Source organism: Haliotis asinina, unplaced genomic scaffold (genome assembly GCF_037392515.1).
Source record: "Haliotis asinina isolate JCU_RB_2024 unplaced genomic scaffold, JCU_Hal_asi_v2 scaffold_17, whole genome shotgun sequence".
NCBI lineage: Eukaryota > Metazoa > Mollusca > Gastropoda > Lepetellida > Haliotidae > Haliotis > Haliotis asinina.
In genome coordinates, this window is record NW_027133889.1 from 2,915,271 (window position 1) to 2,936,637 (window position 21,367).

Consider the following 21,367-nt stretch of genomic DNA (forward strand, 5'->3'; position numbering starts at 1 on the left):
TGTTTTGTGCAGCGTAGAGACATCGGATTTGTTCGTAAATGCTTTATCTCAATCATCTATTTCGAACATTAAACAGAAATATTTCTTTAAAAATAAACTTTCAGCCTCGCAAACACACATACTCTCATCTGCCAATTTGTACAATCATATATCTATCTATTACCCTTGCAATCTTGTAATATACGGAGCACTTTTATTATGTTCAATATCTTCTTAATGTATGATTCAGTATCAGGTTATCAAAAAAGATTTGAAAGAAAATTAATGTTTGCAACTATCATTTACACCGTTGACATGTGATTGTCCTTTTCTATAAAAGCCAGATTTTCAAGACGAGTGTCTTAGGCCCGTCATTATATCCTGCAAAGAGAAGACCCGCTTCAGACAAGCCAAGCAAGCGCTTGCTCCACGTGTGTCTGTTTACAAACTGACTTATTAATAGATCCAGCGTTGCGATTGGTCAATAGCTTAACCTCCTTCCTGGATGCGGTAGTTGTATGCTCGATTGGGGCAAGCGAGGTGAATGAGAAGCGGTGGTTGTGTTTGCGTGTGGAGCGACACAACGACCTACAGCAGTCACGCTTCTGTATCTGCTGTGAGTGTTGACAGTTACCCTGGAAGAACGTGGACTCTGGACATATTTATCATCACGTTATTTACATTTTGCATGGGAATCACTATGTGCATGCGCAAAGGAGCCTACGCACGTTCAGATGACTGCAGCCTGGGAGACATCGGACAACTCTAGTATAACGGTAAAATAATAGTCTTTGGTTATTCCGTCGTCACCGAGAAAACACGCCGTTTGTGTTACTAAGAAATCTATTTGTGGTTGAATTTCTTTAAATTGGAAGCTGGAAAATCGCATCGATCAACATTTTTGCCGTTCCGGAAAATTGCCAAGGAATTTCTTTCAAGACGTTGTGACAGGCAATACAACTAAGTGTGAAATGTTCCTTTTTTTCTGACCGAATTTCAAATATTCGCACTCTGTTCGTAATGTGGGAAAAGTCACATCCTTGAGTGCTTAGAATTCCAATCTGCTTACAGAAACTGGAGGCTTGGCAGTCAGACAGCAGAGGAAAACATCTAAGAAAACGAAGTTTATAATTTTATTTAAACCCGTAGAAGAAGCATGTCCAAATTATCGGGTTTGTCGTGTGTGGGTATATTCTGGGCGGTTCTGTCACTCCTGGCCACCGTGGCTGCAAGTGTGGGATTCTACATGCCGTACTGGCTTCATGGAGCTTTCAGTGATTCCACGCCTATATATTTTGGAGTATTTCGCAGATGCAACTATCCTAAACTGGACGATGGCGGTCATCTGGTGATTGTGCGAGAGTGTGGCAGATACACAACTTTCTGGGATATACCGAGTGTGTTTTGGCAAATCGCCACCGTTTCGGTGGGCGTGGGGTGCGGTCTGGGGCTCCTGGTCTCCATGACCGGGGTGATGTCGGTGTGCGTCAGGGACGTCATCACCCCCGTGGTCGGCAAGGTGGCTTCGGCGATGCAGCTCTGTGCAGGTGAGACTTGTAGCCTGTTAACACGATTACTCATATCTTATTCATTGAATGATAATGGTATGTTGTATTCTAAACGTTTCCGTGATTAGGGTGTTGTTGCTGGCAGTGTAAACACATCCGAAGGAAAACGTTGATGATGATGATGATGATGATGATGATGATGTTGATGATGATGATGTTGATGATGATGATGCGTATGGATCTGCCCATTACCAGTTTCAATAATCATAGTTATGATCATGACAAATATGGTTCTTTACAGGTTCAGGTTTGTACTTATTATTTTCTGTACTAGTTCATAAGTATCATAACAAAAACATTACAAAGTTCAGTTTTATTATACTCTATCACTGCATCATACAGCTAAGTTCCTGCTTGGGTGTTAAGCACAATGTCAACATCTGCCCTTCCATGTTGCTATGAATGAATAGAGATATTCCCATGGTGCAATAATTCACTGCAACATTGTGTTTATTTATCCACCCTTCCCCATGGGATATAAGCAAATCTCAACACAATCAGCTGGCAGCCTCACAGAATATCACAGATAACTGCAATATAGATAAACTGTTAAGTAGTAAGTCCTTGCATTGAAAATCCCTGTAGCCTCAAGCCATTCTCACAACTGATAATTAAGCTTATTTCACATCACAGCCTTACCCTTCAGCTTAATACAGTCTTTGTAATCTGGTGTCACTGATACACTAGACATAACAAACAGTTTAATTAAGCTGAGGTGTAATTTAGAGTCTGTCCCCTAGCTACATCACCCCACTCCCCTCCTGGACAGAACCTTACATAACACAGCCAAGATGCTGTACAAAACAGTTATGGTTGCAGAGACTGTTGTCTCTTCATTATGCTGGCGTGTATCCACAGAGTGATGATTGTAAACAAGACTAAGACATTGTCAATTTGCATGAAGCCATGACTCACAAAGACAGCAGCTGACATATGGCCTTGCCTTGAAATGGGAGATCAAGAACATTATAGTGTGTTGTTGTGACATTGTCAATTTCAGGTTTTACTCAGTTGTGAAATTAACAACACTGAAATTGATTTGCTATGACCACATTTTGATGTGGATATGCATGTTTAGTATTCAAAAACTGTAATTAATTTACAATGTTTGTGGGTTTTTTTATTTATGTATATTTAAAAGATTTCTTTACATTAGCAATAAATTTTATGGAATGTATAGAAGTTGGTAATTTAATAGGGTGCATATTTACTCTGTAGTAAATATATGATAAATATTTACACTTCCAAATTTTCTGACAATGTTTGTAAATTAATTCAAGTCAAGACTACTTGTCTTGAGTTTTCAAATGTAAGATGCAATTTGTTAAATCAAGAAGTTGAATCACTCTGACTCATTTCATTTTGATTGAAATTGATGTTATTAGAAGTGAACACTAAACAAATTTCTTATTGATTTCGTAACCTAGCAACCAAATAAATTATCCATGGAGTGCAAGGCTTTGTTTTTTTTGCATTGGTCTAGAATTCCAATTTCTTCTGGCACCATTTCCAGGAAGAGTATGTGCACTAAAATAGAAAAAAATATAATTGAAGTCAGTAGGAAGTGAATAAGCTTTTTGAGAACTTTGGATCATGAATAATGAATTATATACTGAAAACTGGTTCAGCCCTTTTTGAAATTCAAAGCTGACATGTTTTGCATGTGTTGTAGACAAGATAATGATTTAACATGCAACTACTACTTATTTTCCTTTCTGATACACCTGTCCATTTCTTTTTTAAAATGAAACAACCAACAACAAAAATAACATGTTTAAAAAAGTTAAGATTTGAAATAATTACGAAAATACCAATCATAACTAATAAGACAATGCAAGTATTCCAGTTGAATATTGTTGTTCACTGTCTTCATATCCTTTTTTCTGGAGCTTTTTCATAACTATCAGTTGCCTGAATCATGAAATGCTACAGATTTTGAAATAATCTGTTATTCTGTGGAATAAGTTTTAAATGTAATATCTTATAAATTCTCTCTCTCTCTCTTAGCCCCCCCCCCCCCACATATGTGCTATATGGAGTAAACATGCATAGTCATTGGGTCTGTGGTCAGCTGTTAGACTAACTATTAACCAGTAAGCTGTCCTTCATTTTGACAGCTGTCACGCTGATCTTTCAATCAGCTGATTATGTACATGACATAATGTATTCCTGAATGCAGTCACTTACCAACAAGTGCTTGTTACATAATAGATGTCAATGACTGCTTGTTACAGTGCTGCCACTCGGTGGTGACCTAATCATGAAATGTACATGGTGCTAGGTGAAATTTACATAGATATATAGGATATGCTCAGCACAAAACATAAGAAAATATTGCAGAACCAAAGCTTGGAGTCTAACAAAGATAATAACCAAACCATTCAATATTTCATGCACTACAACCTCTGGCATATTTCCAAATTTGAAGTTCATTCAAATTTAATTAAGTGACACTATCTCTCCCTCCAAATTACCATATGTTTAGATAAAACATTTAATGCCTGGTGGGTCTGTGTGGAAAAGATGCATTATGCGTAAAAGCACAGATAATCTCAAAACATATTACTTTACATATCAAAATTTAATGATACAAAATTGTGACACATGAAAATCTAAGGTTTACAAAATATTTATAGCGTCAATTCAATATTGCAGGTGTGTGTCAGATGTACCTTTTAAGTAGTAACTTAGTTTTATAAGAAAGTGTAACATTGTTTATTATTACATACATCAGGTATGCAACTGTTTTAACAAACAATCCCTTAATTCAGGTGAAGAAATAGAGCTTTTCTCTAATATATATATGGATTCTAATTATAGACAAAAGTACAAAATAGGGTAACATCTGAAATTGACAATGGCCCTCTATACATATCAGGTATGAGATCTTTGTAACAAACAGTTCCTAATTTTAGGTGAAGAATTAAAGCTCTCTCTTGCAAAATATGTTGTCTCCAATAGTGTCTGGCAGACTAAGGAAATAATGCATATATCACGTCTATATATCCTGTCAAATGTCACTGAGACGACTAGGCTGTGCTATCAACATGATCTATACTCAAGGACTTGTAGGCTGGATCTTGTATCACCAGCAATTGACAATGTCCTGGTCATATCACGGTTTATCTTGTCAGGTCTGGGTGGATGGGTGTCGTCAATGAACCAGTTCACTCAGTGACACTGAAATATAGCCAAAATTGATTTGAAATGTACGACACAGGACCTCAGTGTTTCACAAGATTCTGCCTGCATATATCATCATGTGGTTAATATCCCTGATCTATTGATTGCTGTGTTGATATTAGCATTGCAGTGGTAAGAAAGCCTTGAAGATATATGGGACTGGCTGATAGATGTCAAAGTGTCACCAGTGATATTGACATGAAATAGACATGATATTTACCAAATACACACCAGACAATGTGCAATAAGGACTTATGATAAGCTTCTTATTATCAGTCTCCCTTCCATTGGGGATTAGGTTGAGATCTTAGCAGATAAAATATGACATATATCCGCCAAGTTTCCTTTCGTGTTTCCAAGAATTTGAAACATGCATTTGAAATCCATGTGAGACAGAATACTGGCAATCCGTGACATGTCAAAATAGATGATAAACTTGTGAGGGTTAAAGGCCAGTCCAGGGCCAGTAAGCGGGGCTGTCCTTCTTTATATAGACTGACTCAAGTGGAAATAGATCACACCAGCTGATCCGGAGCTAAGCATCACCATGTCAATCTGCGGGGATGTCAATTTTCTAGCTGATGTGATGTTTGCAATGTGAAATATGTACACTCTGTGTGTCACCCTTCACCTGTCAGGCACGGAAACATACACCAAAATGTACACAATGTACATGCTACAGGCTAGATCTTTTGTTACAGTAAATGAAATTGATATGATGGTTATCAAAATATACTCACTTTTACTATTTAGTGCATACTGTACCGAAACTTTGTCTGCAGTTATACAATTTAGAACGTGTCAAAGTTGCTAAAGTAAAGCCCTCAGGTCATATGTCAAACATGCTTTTGTAATTCCAGTTGAACACTGTTGAGTCAAATGCTGTTTAATTCAAATCCTGACCTTGATGTTTCAAACTCTCTTAGTGCTAAGATAGGTATAAGTTAAAGTTAATGTATAGCACTTAGCACTAAGAGAGCGTCTATAATCTAGGCCCAGGTCCTTGCAACATGATGATTTAGTCCCAGTTATTGGTAGTGTAAAAGCAAGGGTAAGTGGTCCCTTAATCCATTAGATAGTCTGCTTCACAGTCTCTGAACCACATTATTTTCCCTAAATGAATAGCCCTCCTAATCTGTCTCACAGTCTTTAAACCACATTATTTTCTCTACTGTCTAGCCCTGCTAGTCTGTCTCACAGTCTCTGAACCACATTATTTTCCCAACTTACTAACACCTTCTAATCTCTCTCACAGCCTTTGAACAACATTATTTTCTCTACTGTTTAGCCCTCCTAGTCTGCTTCACCGGCTCTGAACCAGATTATTTTCCTTACTACTTAGTCCTCCTAATCTGTCTCGCAGTCTCTGAACCACATTATTTTCTCTACTGTCTAGCCCTTCTAGTCTGTTTCACAGTCTCTGAACCACATTATTTTCCCTACTGCCAACTCCTTCTAATTTGACTCACAGTCCCTGAGCCACTTTATTTTTCCTCTATTTTTTTGTAGCCCTGCTAGTCTGTCTCACAGTCTCTGAACCACATTATTTTGCCAACTTACTAACCCTTCTAATCTCTCTCACAGCCTTTGAACAGCATTATTTTCTCTACTGTTTAGCCCTCCTAGTCTGCTTCACCGACTCTGAACCACATTATATTTTCCTTACTACTTAGTCCTCCTAATCTGTCTCACTGTCTCTGAACCACATTATTTTCCCTACTGCCAACTCCTTCTAATTTGACTCACAGTCCCTGAGCCACTTTATTTTTCCTCTATTTTTTGTAGCCATGTTAGTATGTCTCATGGTCTCTGAACTACATCAGTTTCCTAACTGTCTATCCCTCTCTCCAATACTTAAAAGCTTGATATGAAACGAGTCTATAGATTCCCTCAGGTTCGGAATTTCCCATCTGACGGGGGCTCCTTTTCAATTTAAATGAGTTTATTTGTTGCCAACAATATATATTTTCAGAGACTAAACATTAGTCTATCTGTATTATAATAAACAAAGTCCATACTCTGGTGCATTATTCATTTCATGGAAAATGACAGGTCAAATGTTTTTGATGCGATGGTATTTAAGTTGAAGGGTGTGTGACATGTATTGTCGGTCGTATCTGATAACGGTTGCTTCCTTCTGTGGAACGTGTCATAACCTAACTTTTGAAAAATGACCGTGAAATGTAGATATCTCTATCCCTTGTACTAATAGAACATAAGTGCAACCCTTTGTAATTCTCCTTGAAATGTAAAGATGTTTCTATTCCTTGTACTAACAGAACATATGTACAACCCTTTGTAACTCTCCTTGAAATGTGAAGCTCAACTGAAGACTGTGTATTCACATGAAACATAAGAAATGCTAGATCCTACTTTTAGTTTTAACCCTGAAAAACATCAGTGAAAATGTACTTTTCCATGAAAATTATTCTGCCATTTTTCTTGCTTTCATGAGACAGTGTGAAATAAAATGTTCACGAAATCGACTTGCACAGATTCTAATTTGTTTGCAATTCAGACCAAAGCGTTAAGCTTTTCATCCCAATAAATCAATCCAAGGTCACTTTATTGTGCAAAAAGTGTCATGCAGTCATCTGATTAGCGTGGAACTGTTAAAGAACATTTTACCACCTTTGTGCTTCTGTGAAATCAAATTTGGGACATTTTACTCAGGAACATTTTCCTTCATTTTTAAGTCACGTTTTATCTTCATTTTGTATTAAGCCAGTCAAACTGTTTCTTTGATCTTCTGCTAAAGCATGGACATTCCATTCACTTTCAAGGAATTAAACTTCTCAACTGTCAACAAGAAGACATGTCACGCCATTTATTTCCCGCCTTTTTTTGTATAAAATACAAAACCAAGCCCATTCCTGCCAGTCATGATGTGGGCGTGAGAAAACCTTGTCTGAAAAATGTTTAAATAAATGTTTCAGCCAAAATGTTTTATAATTAAAAGATATGCTTGTGTTTGTTTTTGAAGGGTTTGTTTCAAAATCTTAACTTTCACTGGGGATAGGCAGTGTGACAGTATCTTGTAATGTCTTTTTGATTTGTCCTGTGGGATCCCAGACAGGTTCTCTGTATACAGTTCCAACAACTAATATGCCTAGCCAGGAAGATATCATTCTAAGAGAGTATCACAGAGGTGGGCGATGCAGATGTGACCTGTGGAAAATATATACACTTGCTTAAATTCCTGATAAAGCATAATAACTCAAGTGTTGTTTTGTTTGTTAGTTGTTTAGAACTGCACACAGCAAATATTCCAGCAAGGTGGTTAATGTCTATAAATAATCGAGTCTGTTACAGACAATCCAGTGATCAACAGTATGAGCATTGATCTACACAATTGTGATCAGGTATCATGTGTCAACCGACCAACCAAGTTCTTTAGACACCTCTTACGACAAATATGGGTTGGCAGAGACTATTAAAACAGAATCACTGTGAGATGAGAGGTTCTGAAGCTAAAGAAAATGTAGGGTGTTGGGGCTTCTGTATTAGTAGGGATGGGAGTATGTTAGAAGGGAGGGATGTCAGAAATATGGGTCAGAGATTTCACACTCAGACAGACAGAATATGGACCTACCAAAGAAAACATTCCCACTGTGCAGAAAAAAGCTGAATATTCCAAATTAATCGTGGAAATAGCATCATCATCATGTTATGTCAGTACTGAAATAGTGAAAAAGGTAACTATAAATTGCTAAAACTAAATAAGAAACAAAGAGCTTGCAACTTCAGTTTTACACATGGGCAGTCGAAGAGGAAGTCTCGAACGCATGTTGACATGTTACATTCCCTTTTTGAAGTATTTCTGTTGTGTCGTTTGGCTTTTGTCATCATACTTGTGCACAGACTTGTTTAGTTTACTTTCCAGTGGCAGGAAATGATTGACAGAAATCAACATGAGGCAATTAATGTGCATGCACAGTAGAGGTCAAAGTTTACTGATATAAAAATGCTGCAGTTTGAAAGTCTTTCATTACTGTTTTTACTGTTTCTTAACGAGGTAAAATGTTTATGTTGCTATTTTATGATTAATATTGACCTGTCTGCATTTTTCTGCGCAGTGAGAAAGTTTTCTTTGGTTGAAATAGATAGAACTGAATTTAATAAGGATCACTGACAGATCATCCACTGTTTCAAATCTCCATAGACCTTATTGCCACCATGAGTTCTTAAGGAAGCGAGGCAGCATCTCTTTCCCTCCAGGCTCTGACTTTCTACAGAGTTTATCTTGCTCTAGAGGACAATAATATGGAGAATTCCTTCCATTAGAATGGAGATTTGATGCACTGAATAATAGAAGATTCAGTATATACATAGCTGGTTCTAAATCAGTATATGGAAGGTGTGGGGTGGCATCTAGCTGAATGTGTGTCATTGTTTATGACTATGTAGAATCTGGTGCTTGTTCTACCATATATTAGGAAAAAAATTGGTATCAATGCTGATTACATGCATATATGTGAGATATGATACAGACTGATATTTATGATAATGATGATAATGGTATTTCATATATGGAAGATATCTTCAGCGTATTTCACTGCAGTGAGTTAGTATTTAGTGTTTATTTATTAATAATTCATGATAAACAGTTCATACATTAAAGTTGAGTAAATTTATAACATATAAACTTAGAGTGTGTCACACAAATCATTCTATACTAGGAGGGTGTTACACGAATCATTCTATACTGGGAGGGTGTTACACAAATCATTCTACACTGGGAGTGTGTCACACAAATCATTCTATATTGGGAGGTTGTCACACAAATCATTCTATACTGTGAGGGTGTTACACAAATCTTTCTATACTGGGAGGGTGTCATGGAAATCATTCTGTTCTACGAGGGTGTCACAGAACTCATTCTGTTCTAAGAAGGTTTCGCAGAAATCATTCTATACTACGAGGGTGTCACGGAAATCATTTTGTTATTGTCTGTATTACTATATATGTTATAATGAAAATATCGAACAGCAGTATATGAAAAGAGGTTGTAGATTACAAGCCGCTGAAGATAGGGCATCATGCTATTGTCCATTGGGACTTTGTTACTTTTGCTACCTGGATAGACCCAAGTTGAATTTAGATAACTACTTCAGGTGTTTTTTTGATTTTTGTGCAAATCGGCTATACATTAAAAGAATATATATTCTATGATTAAGATCACAGAGAATGAAATGGTACTTGTGTTGTAGCCTTATGCGAAAAGTGCTTATTGATCAAATGAAAACTTTTAAAAGGCTGCTGGGTGGTACTGAATCCAGTCTGACTGGCAATACAGCTGAACTAAGGCAATAGGCTGTGTTGTGTTTAAAATTTTTAAGCAATCTCAATATCCTTGAGGTCATTGTTAGGGGATAATTAAATGATGCGTCTCTATTTCAACTCTTATTTTAAACGCCCAAGCATCAGCTATTTGAGTCTTTTTGTGTGGAAAATGAACTATTTCTTCATCATAAAGTCTTTTTCAAGAGATGACAAGGCGGCTATTTTTCAGAATCTGAATATTTTAGTTCAAACCAAGTTAATATGTCGTTTTATATTTTCTTTGTCTTGACTTCAAGCTTAGAGGTAGAAATAAACCTTTGAAAATACCACATACAGGCACACCTATTTTAAATGACGTCAATTTGCATTGTTCTGTCCAAAATTATGAATAACATGAAGATGATGATACTGTGACAAAAAATGACTTTCAGTCAAACATCATTTTCATGTTTTTTCTACTTTTTCAATGACAAGTATTTGGCGATCCAATGAAAAGAGAAACTATAATGCCAATTATAACAGTCATTTGATCGAGTGCCGAGAAGGCAATGTGTAATGATTAGAGGTCTGACAATGCAGAAAATTCACGATACGATACATATCGCGATGTCTTGGAAAGATACGATACGATTCAATACACATCACATTATGTTATCTTCAGTTATTTTCTTTAGAAATGTACATTTTGATATCAAGTAACAGTGTAAATACTGACATAACTGTCAATTTCTAGTGAGGTCAATGATCCATATCACGATGCACAAAAAGTATTGATATATTTATCGTTCGATAAAGTATCATGATTATCGATACTACGATATATCGTCACAGCTCTAGTAATGATATACTTTGTGCCTTAATGGAAAGACTATTAGCCTTTCTGTTTTTTTCTCTAAGGTAATACTGTTACAAAGAAGATAATGTGAAACATACAATATTCCAATGTAATTCAAGCAACAATAGTTATGTTACAGTCATTTCTGACACATAACATTTGTCTGATGACCATCTTAATGTAACCTGCTTCTTTTTAAATTTGAATCATTCAGCTAGTTTCAAGTGATTATTTGCAGTGTGAGGTGTATTGTTGAAATCTGAAGTGAATTTTTTAAGTTCGAGTTGAGCTACTTGTACTGTTTAATGGAGAGAGTTAGAATGGCATTATGATGCTTTAGCAATATTCCAGCAATATCAAGGGTGGGGGCACCAGACATAGGCTTTACACATTGTACCCATGTGATGAATCGAGCACCCGGTCTTTGGTTACTCCTCCACCTCCAACTCGGCAGTATGTGACTGAAGGTGATACAGTGTATCACTACATGCAGACCACGGTCCACTGACCTGATAATATCTTCCTTTGACATCACATATTTCTGCTACATCTGGCTCTCCCATACTCTGTCATTATTCCCCTTTCATATCTTACCTTTCACATCAACTCTCCAAACCGGGCACGCCCTCTGCTACATAATGCTATGGTTTCCTTGTTCATGTACCATTATTCTTTAAAGTCTTTGTCAAGTCAACATTATTCTGCTGTGGACTGAGGTAGAATAGGTCTTCAGTAACTTTAGCTCGTCAAAAAGGTGACTTACGCTTGTTGTGGGATTGGAGGGTACACATGACACATGATGTTCATGCTTTTAATCACTGGAATGCTTGGACTCGATTATTTACTGACCACTGCAATTTAGCTGGAATATTGCTGAGAGCAGCATAAAATTGGTTTGCTAGAATGCCAAACAATTTGGTCTTTCTTTAGTGCAATTCCATATGATGACGTCAGTTATCAAGGTGTTAAAAGTCTGTCCACAAAGTTTGGTATCTCTTCTAACACAAGGGGTGATGGAGTACCCTTGTGGTTAAGGGTGTTCGTTCATCACGTTGAAGACTTGGGTTCGATTCCCCAAAGCGTTAAGTCTATTTCTGGTGTTCCCCTGCTGTGATATTGCTGAAATATTTCTAAAGGCCACCTGAAACTAAACTCACCTATTCACACATGAAGATGGTTTATAATATAAACACATGTTAGTAGCGTGTCACATTTTGTTGCATTTTGATATTGATATTTAATAGGGCCAGTGAAGTATAGTATGGCTAGAAACATTTTTGCTTAGCTATCCCTATCAGACACTGGTATGCAAAACAGGATCGTTTTCATCGCTTAATCATACATGCATACAAACTTCATATTGCTATGTGTACTGTTGATACCTACAGGAGTAAGTAAAGGTTACATATATATTCTGCCAGGTATAATGTTTTTTTGTTAATTTCAGTAGATTTCACAGTTGACTGATCAGCTGTCAAAGCAGTCACCTGGTTGATGGCTCACAATACAACTGAACATCATTCATAAATGTAGTACTAGTGAATAGCATCTGTATGTGAACTGAGATTGAGTTTGTAGATGGGTTTGCCCTACGTAGGTATGAGGTTAGCAGGTACAACTAGTTAAATAGGAACATTTATAATAGCTACCAAATGTTGATGCCTTGTTGCCATGGCTATACAGTTTCGAATAATTTTTGTTATGAAAATACAATTACTTAACTCTGGAAGTATATGAGTTGGATTCCAAAATAATGCACTTGTAAATGCCTTGGCACTGGCATTGAGTTTGATATTTTGATTCCATTGGTCTTATTTGAGTTTGAGACAATGATACTTTTTCAAACTGATATTTTAATTTCATCGGTTCTATTTGAGTTTGAGACAATGATATTTTTTCAAACTGATATTTTAATTTCATCGGTTCTATTTGAGTTTGAGACAATGATACTTTTTCAAACTGATATTTTAATTTCATCGGTTCTATTTGAGTTTGAGACAATGATACTTTTTCAAACTGATATTTTGATTTCATCGGTTTTTATTTGAGTTTGAGACAATGATACTTTTTCAAAGTGATATTTTGATTTCGTAGGTTTTATTTTCATAATTTCAGATTTGAACATTGGATTGTAATGTGGCATATAATGCAGCAATTTGTTTTAAGTATTTACTGTTTTTGTTCTTTGTATATCCAGTTGTCAGTATCAGCTTAGGCAGTCTAGTGGTTGATGATGATATTAACATCCATACTTAGATATGGTAAAACACAATGACCTGAGTGATCAATACTCACCACCCCAAATCACAGCGTTTAACCTAGCTCCTGGAGTCCTGGGAACTCAGGTGAAAGTGTTTGGTGGCATTGATTTCCAAAATTGAAAGTTCATCAATCTGCATGAAGTCAGTGATCATGGATGCTTTTCATTTGATAATGATTATACTTCAATATGTGTTACTTTCAATGTCATTAGAATAATGATTGTAAACCGAGAATATTTATATTTTAATATTGGATATCATTACGAAATCATAACGTTCCTTCCCAGAAAAATTACATTGCATACCCAAAGATGCACTGGATTTTAGCTTGGGATACTTCATCCAATTTCTGCATCCTGTAAAACCCTGCTTACAAACAGCAAAGGATGCTGAAAACCCATTCTAACCTGGAAAATCAATGGGGTCAGATACCAGAAGGTTCTGTAGAACCTAATTTTGGTAAATCCTACTGTTTCTGTTGAATATTGCTCCAAGCAGCATAAAGCCTTAAGCTCACTCTTTGATAAGGTGATCTCTACACCGAATCCATCCAAATAGACTTGCACAAGTCTTTAAGGTAATAGTTAATAGTCTGAATGATAATTTCTAAAAAATATAAGCATCCCTCAAACAGACTGCTTAGCAGCCTTTATAGTACTGTCCACTTATATAAACGTATAGAATTACTATACAGTAATACACCCACACCAGTTACTAGCTTTAAGTACCACATTGGAACAAGGGTCCAGTCCAAAGTGCCCTTCCTATCCTTACTCCTTACTATTCAATCATGAGCTTTGGGTCATTTTCATCAGGCGTCGTTCAACTACTTTTATCTGTCCGTTATTGATTCCATTGTCATAAAATTGAACAAACAGATAGCCACTTCTTAAATGACAATCAATTCAATTACAGAAACTATGTCATCCTATTTTAAAACTGATATAAAACTTTATGTGAGAAATGAAATAGTTTGTAATGTGTTCAGTTCCCTTGTGTGCTTCTGGATGGATTCCAGGCTAGCTGTGTGTTGATTGACATGATATTGACGCAACAAAATTTACAAACACAGCAGGGGAACTGTCATTAATGATGCAGAAAACAATGCTCTTGTCAATAACTGAATGCATTCTATTCATTTTATTGAAAGCTCACTGTAACCAGCAGTCTGAGATGGGATGTGCCCATGAAACTTTAATGTCGTCCATTTCCGTATTGAAATTGACATGCAATGTACATCAGGGACTGTCAAATGCTCCTATCATAGCTTCCACAATGTGTACAAACTTGCTGATCATGCTGATGAGGAGCATTCAAGCCTGGACACGGCTTATAGGCCAACCATATCATTAATGACATATCAGCTTGATAACATGATATCATTAATATTTACTTTGATGTGCAATCGTTAGTGATTACATTGATGCACTGATATGAACAAGGTTTGATTAGATTGATATTGGCGTCTCTGCTGCAACAGAGAAATTTATGTATTGACAGATTTTCTCTTTGAATATGAACCATAATCCTCTTAATACTTGCCTGTGGCTCTGCGGAGGATAAGCCATGCCTTCATGATTAGTATGTTTAGACTGATTTGCTGTTTCTGTAGGCTCTAAATAATACAGAGGTTTTGATAGTTGCGGACAACAAGAATGAGTGTCATTTCTTCTCTTTGTCACTCATATCCTGTTCTTTGAATATGGCATTCTTTTTCACTTTGACTTCATATGGGTGCAATTAGACATGGTCCTGAATCACATGTTCACCCTACAACTATGTGGATCATTAAGTATTTTTGGAATAATTGTTGAGAAAATGAGTTTAGTCTTCACTGCAAAAGCATGTGTGAAATATTTTCTATTTATTTTCTATTGATTAGCATATTATTTCTTACTACAAGGTCAGATTCCAGAATTTTGAAAGTAGGGAGTAGGAGTTGGGGAATCAGGGGTTCAGGGATTCAAATGCACACAATAAAAATATTCAATGTGGTTCTTTTCCCTCACTCCATCGTAAGTCACACCCATGTACGAATATTTCGCTAAACTGGACTTGCTCTGAAGTATGTTATGTCCTTTGAACATCCTTTCAAAGTGAGTGAGTGACTGAGTTTGGTTTTACTCCGCTTTTTGCAATAATCGGGCAAAATAATGGCAGAGGACACCAGAAGTGAGCTTCACATATTGTACCCATGTAGGGAATCGAACCTGGGTCTTCAGTGTGACGAACGAACACTTTAACCACTAGTCTACGACACCGTCCCTCTTTTTGAAGTGATACACATAATATGTGAAAATGTTTCGACTTCATCATGAACTTCATTTTTGGTAATATGTGGTACACATTGTTTTGGAGTATATTCTTACTAGCATACTGATAATGCTGATAAAGGGAAAATACTGATGAACATCTTGTTCCTTAAATGTCACAGCTCCAGAGAAGTGTGCCATCCAAACATTTTCCCTTATAAAGTGTAAGTCGCCAATCTGATTTAATTTACACATTCTGAAATATTTTTGAGAATTATTTTGTGTCTAAGACTTTATGTAACAGTTCTTTCGACAAAAGTGACAAGTTTTGCTTTGTAACCATGGTGACTCATTGCCATATGTGACATAATTAGCTTGGGACATTATGAAGGAGTTAATGATGTGTTATATGTTTAAGACATAGAATAGTAACCAGTTAAGAGGCTGCAGCCAGAGGATTTATACACATACCCCATGACACACATCCCATTCCCACTCACTCACTCACTCACTCACTCACTCACTCACTCACTCACTCACTCACTCACTCACTCACTCACTCACTCACTCACTCACTCACTCGGTTCATTATGTGTATTTGCCTGAGATTTTTGTCTCACCGTATCTAATTCTGATTAACTGATTCTGATTAGTAATGAGACTGGACTGATCAGTGAACACTGTCCATAGTTTAACCATGATTACATGAAGATTTAAGCCATTCAAACTGATCCACAACAAGCAGTCATTCTATAGTCAGGCGCTATAATTCCGATCAACCATGATTGTTTCCTAGAGGCATTCTCTCTCCACAAACATGTGGTATACAGAGTAATCCCTGATGGTGGAACACGACCTCTTGACCACTGGTCAGTCTATGGACAAAAGGTTAGCAGGAAACAAGAAAAGGACCTGTGAGGGAGCCTGAGGTTAATGGTTAATAGTCAGGATTAGCTGTGTTACTGGGCAGGGATTCTGTCAGGTTTCAGGTTCCTATAGCCTAGTCCTGACTATGCAGAGAGAGAGAGAGTGAGAGAGAGAGAGAGAGAGAGAGAGAGAGAGAGAGAGAGAGAGAGAGAGAGAGAGAGAGAGAGAGAGAGAGAGAGAGAGAGAGAGAGAGAGAGAGAGAGAGAGAGAGAGAGAGCACACAAGGGTTACACGAATATACAGTATGAGGAATCTCAAGTCGCAAGGCACCTAAAGCTGAGGTGGGATAAGAATGAAGAGGGCATGATTGCTTAATTAAATATTTACTCTGGGGTCTGTCAGCGAACATGCAAGGTGTAATAACATTGATGGTAGGTGTTCTGTTAGTTGAGGGGAGTTGGAGTAGCCTAGTGGTTAAAGTGTTCGCTCATCACACTGAAGACCTGGGTTCGATCTATCACATAGGTACAATGAAGGAAGCCCATTTCTGGTGCCCCATGCTTTGGTATTGCTGAAATATTGCTCATTAAGTTATGTCATTTTCATGATCAGAACTGTCACACTGTTCTGAATGCCTTTTACTGAAGAATTGAGCATACAGAGTAACAAATATTTTGCGATGCACAGTACCATTTACAATAAGTTGAAGGACAATAACTCTCTCCAGTGTAAATTTTGTGTTGGAGAAAAGTACCTTACCCAGTTTAAGGTACTGGGTACATTTTCGTATGTTGACTTTGTTTTTGAGTACGTTTATTTGTGCAGAAACGTACCAGGGTACATGTCTATAAACCCCTTCAGCATCATTCAGAGATGTACTCAAAGCCCTTCCAGGACACAATCTCTGAGCCCCATGGGTCTGATATAGACATCTCAGCAGTGACAGTTCTATCAGTAAGAGATAGGGTCTTTGCTGGAGGCTCTGTTTGAGTGACAGCTATGAACAAGCATCCTGATTACCACACAACCACAGTCTGAGTCAATAGCCCTTGGTCATCTCAGAGATAGCAGGCTTTTGGTACCAATGTCTATGTCATTCCCTGAACCACATTATTTTCCATTCTGCTGAACCTGTCTGCAGTGCTAAAACTTAAATGAAGCAAGTTGAAATTTTCTCAGGTTCAAGCTCCCATGACACTGGGGCTGCCTTTTAATTAAAAGGATTCTTTTTGTTTCTATCAAACTTATATATATATATTCAGCAACTAAGTTAGTTTAGGTTTATGCACTCTCTTCCCACAGAGGTAATGAAAGTCGTATCGTACCATATAACCTCGGTTCTAATATGGCCTAATGGTGCGAGTGCATGATTCGTGATTGATTGCAATCTGATTTAAATTAGTTGTGAGATCAGCAACTTTGTTTCAAAAGTGATCGTTTGCAACGTCTCAGTAATTTCCGAATGCCTAGGGAAAAATACAGCCTCTTGCGTAAACATTTCTTTACAGACAGAACCCACTGACAATGGACAAGCTAGCCACTAATTATAAAAGTCTTGTGTGTCACTTCAAAATAAGTCATTGGGAGAAGAGAGATATTTGTGGCCCCACTTTCTAATTGTTAGTTTCTGATTTTCAGTTAAACATGAAATACCATATCTGTGCTTCACATATTGATCAACTAACTCCAAGGCAGCTGCCACGTTGGATCTAAGTTGAAGTAACACATGCTCTGAGGGAAGAGAAAGAAGGGAGATAACTTGTGTTTTGATTTTTTTTTTTTTTATGGCCATATCAGACCAAAGGTCAGATGGGAAGATATGACTTATGTAAACTCTGTGGGAAGAGAATGAATGAGAGAGTGAACAAGTTGAGTTTTACACAGCACTCAGCAATATTCCAGCTATTTGACGGTGGTCTGTAAATAATCAAGTCTCAAGTCCAGTGATCAACGACATGAGCATCAACCTGCACAATTGGGAACTGATGACATGTGTCAACCAAGTCAGTGAGTCTGACAACCCGATCCCGTTACTAGCCTCTTACGAAGAGCATAGTTGCCTTTTATGGCAAGCATAGGTTACTGAAGATCAGTTGTATAACTTGGCTCTGCACAGGTCAGATGAGAACGCTGTTTTAAGCAATATTCCAGCTATATCATGGTGGACCTCACACACTGTACCCGTGTGAAGAATCGAACCTTCGAGTGACAACCTTAACCACAAAGTGATTGAGTGAGTTGAGTTTCACACTGCACTCAGCAATAACCACTCCTCAGACACTAACCAAGTCTGTCCCACAGTCCCTGAACCACATTATTTTGCCTAATGCCAAGTCTTCTCTGCAGTGCTAAAGCCTTAAATGAAGCAAGTCTAGATTTCTTTAGGTCTCCTGAATTTCTGGTCTCTCTGGGTGGCTTTTTCAGTTAAAACGGGTTGTTTGTTATTATTAAAATTATATATATTCAGAGACTAAGCCTTAGTCTATGACTAACCATTATTTGAAAACCATGTACATGCTCTAAAAGGCATATGTGACTGTTCTACCTGAGTTACTGCTCCCTCATACAACCACCTGTAAATGATTGAAATGAACATGCTAAATACCTGTTCCTATTACAGCTACTCAGGCTGTCCCAGTGATGTCTGTGTTCAGGCTATTGAAAGTGACATGCTAAGTACACAACATTACAACCTTACTTTCATCCGACTCTGAGTCATGGCTGCAGACTCCTCAAACATCTCTTATTGCAATAGACATGCTAAGTGCACCACCTGTCAATTTCCCAGTCCATCTCTGTGGGTCATCACAGTCTCCGAATAGTTGATATTGACATGCTAAGTACATTGTACAGCAATTATGGAACCAGCTACCACAAGCCCTCTTTGAGATCCCTCTGGCATTGGTTGATATGAACATGCTAAGTACATCACACATCACTGTCAGCACTCAACCACCAGGGAGCTTTGAGATGTAGTTAGTACATTCATTACAGTCAGAGAAAAGAAATCAACGAGACCAGTGGTAATGCATTTGATATTAACATGCTGGTCAGAATAAAAAGGTATGTGTTGGACAAGTGTCTGGTACAGACTGTTCTTTTGTCCCAGAAATAAAATAATATGTTTTTTCAGAATGTATTTATCTGAGTTGAACTTGAAGAGATGAAATATGTTCTTAAGATAGTAGTGTAATTTCATTTTTAAGTGTTTTAAGAGATATATCAGCATCAATCCATGTTGATATGATAATTATGAATGTTTTGAGAGTGATTCACACCACTTGCACATCCATATCACCTGGATCATGCTTGTTTGGACAGCAGTTGCTCTTGAAAGATTATTGGTGTATGGTATGAAATTTGCCTGTGTACAATTTTGATTTTCAAACAAAACAAAATGGCTTACAAACAAACACAAATAACTGCAAGATGATTGTCTAACTTTATGACCAACAGTGATTTATCACCCATGTTAAAAACCGTCAGAATCAAGAATGAACAATGCAAATGTATCATGTGCTATTTTCCTGTGCATGTGCATCCCATGCATTGTGTTTGGGGTGTTGATAAAGAGAAATGGTGGTGCATTCATGTGATGTCAATTAATTATTCTAGATATTATCTGTACTCCTGTTTTGCTGTATTCCCTTGGGTGATTGAGACAATGTTACAGTAAGTCACTTGTGTCTGTTATCTTGAGTTCGTATAATCAGCTGTATATCTTGTGTTACAGTTAGCATACATGCTGTCTCACGCTGATGATGTTAATCATGAATCTGAAATAATACGCATTCACTCACATGTTCCTGCATTTTCTCAAATTTGAGCAAAAACTTGAACGTAAGTCAAAACTCAGACCTAAGTTTGTTTCGAGAAATCGGGGCCTGATCTCAACAGTATTGAGACAAAGGGGCAAGGAATAGCCCAGAAACATTGTGAAAGCAATAAAGAAGCAGTTGACATCCACAACATTTTGTCATATATTAGAATACCAACTTCTAAATGTCTCTCAAGAACCTCAACAGCATTGAGGTCAAGACCATTATCAGATATCAGAACCTGCTTCACATATACAGAACAAATTAGCAGATGCATTGAAATTTAGCAGTACCAATCTACTAAGTCTACAGTTCTACTACTAAAACAGACACATCTTTGGGTGGTCTCTTATCAAGTTTGTTAGGCATCCTTTACTCCAAGAGTAGTTAAATAACCCTCCCTGTACTGATGAAAAGGCAGGTACTGTATTCCATTTCAGTGCTGACTGATAAAGACATTGCATGTCAATTTCATCCCCTCTAATTGGACATAGCTCCAGGCTGCCTGCAGTGATATGCGCAACACTTCTTGCTCATATATTTCACAGGATAATCTTTAACCTCTGGGTTTCAGACTACAGACCTTTCACAGATTGCATTATCAGGGAGGTTCCAATTGTGTTTACTGATCAACACAAGAGTGATTGTCAGGGTGTTCGTTTCAAAAATGCATAGCTGCGGAGGAAGATATTTCAAGATGTGTGTGTGGGAAAGTGTGTTTTTTTTTAACACAGGAACAGAGGGCATGTTGTGTGTGAGACACTTGAACTATGCCAAGAAAGCTATTTATTAGTTTTATCAAGAATGAAACATGTGAGGTCAACATTTTGCAATCGACACCATAACAAATCTGTAACAATGTCCTTAATATCAAGGAAAATGCACACACATGTCAAGGGAAGATATTTGTTGTTTTGTAAATGTTGTGGTTCCCACACCTCTTTACAGTTTAGGGTAGGTAGGAATTTTTTTGTTTTTGTACATATTTGCTAAACTCAAAAATCACACTGATAACACATTTATCTATGTGTAACTGTTTATTCAATCAAAGCAATGATGCAGTCATCATATCAACTGTCTCTATCAGAATGACCGATATCAGTTGGTGCCGGATGGGTGGGGGGAAATAGTGGTATCTGAAAGCATATTTTATTCATTCCACTTAAAAGAAATAGGGTCAGCTCCAGAATTCAAGGGTCTGTCGGGTGACCAGAACCACAACATATTTTAGGCCTGAGTGGTAATGAAATCAAGTTTATGTTCACTCTAACACACATCCTAGCTCTTTGAGATATATTGAAAACTTCATAGTCATATTGAA

At 37.3% G+C, this 21,367-nt stretch overlaps 1 protein-coding gene across 1 annotated transcript in view; it reads left to right on the top strand.

Moving 5' to 3' along the window:
• Positions 1-503: 503 nt before the first annotated feature.
• LOC137269853 (LHFPL tetraspan subfamily member 6 protein-like) overlaps positions 504-21,367 on the top strand; it is a 60,915-nt gene continuing 40,051 nt past the window's right edge. The window contains exon 1 of the mRNA XM_067803696.1: positions 504-1,526. Coding sequence (XP_067659797.1) covers positions 1,136-1,526 — 391 coding nt within the window. The 5' untranslated portion in view covers positions 504-1,135. The remainder of the gene's footprint in view (positions 1,527-21,367) is intronic.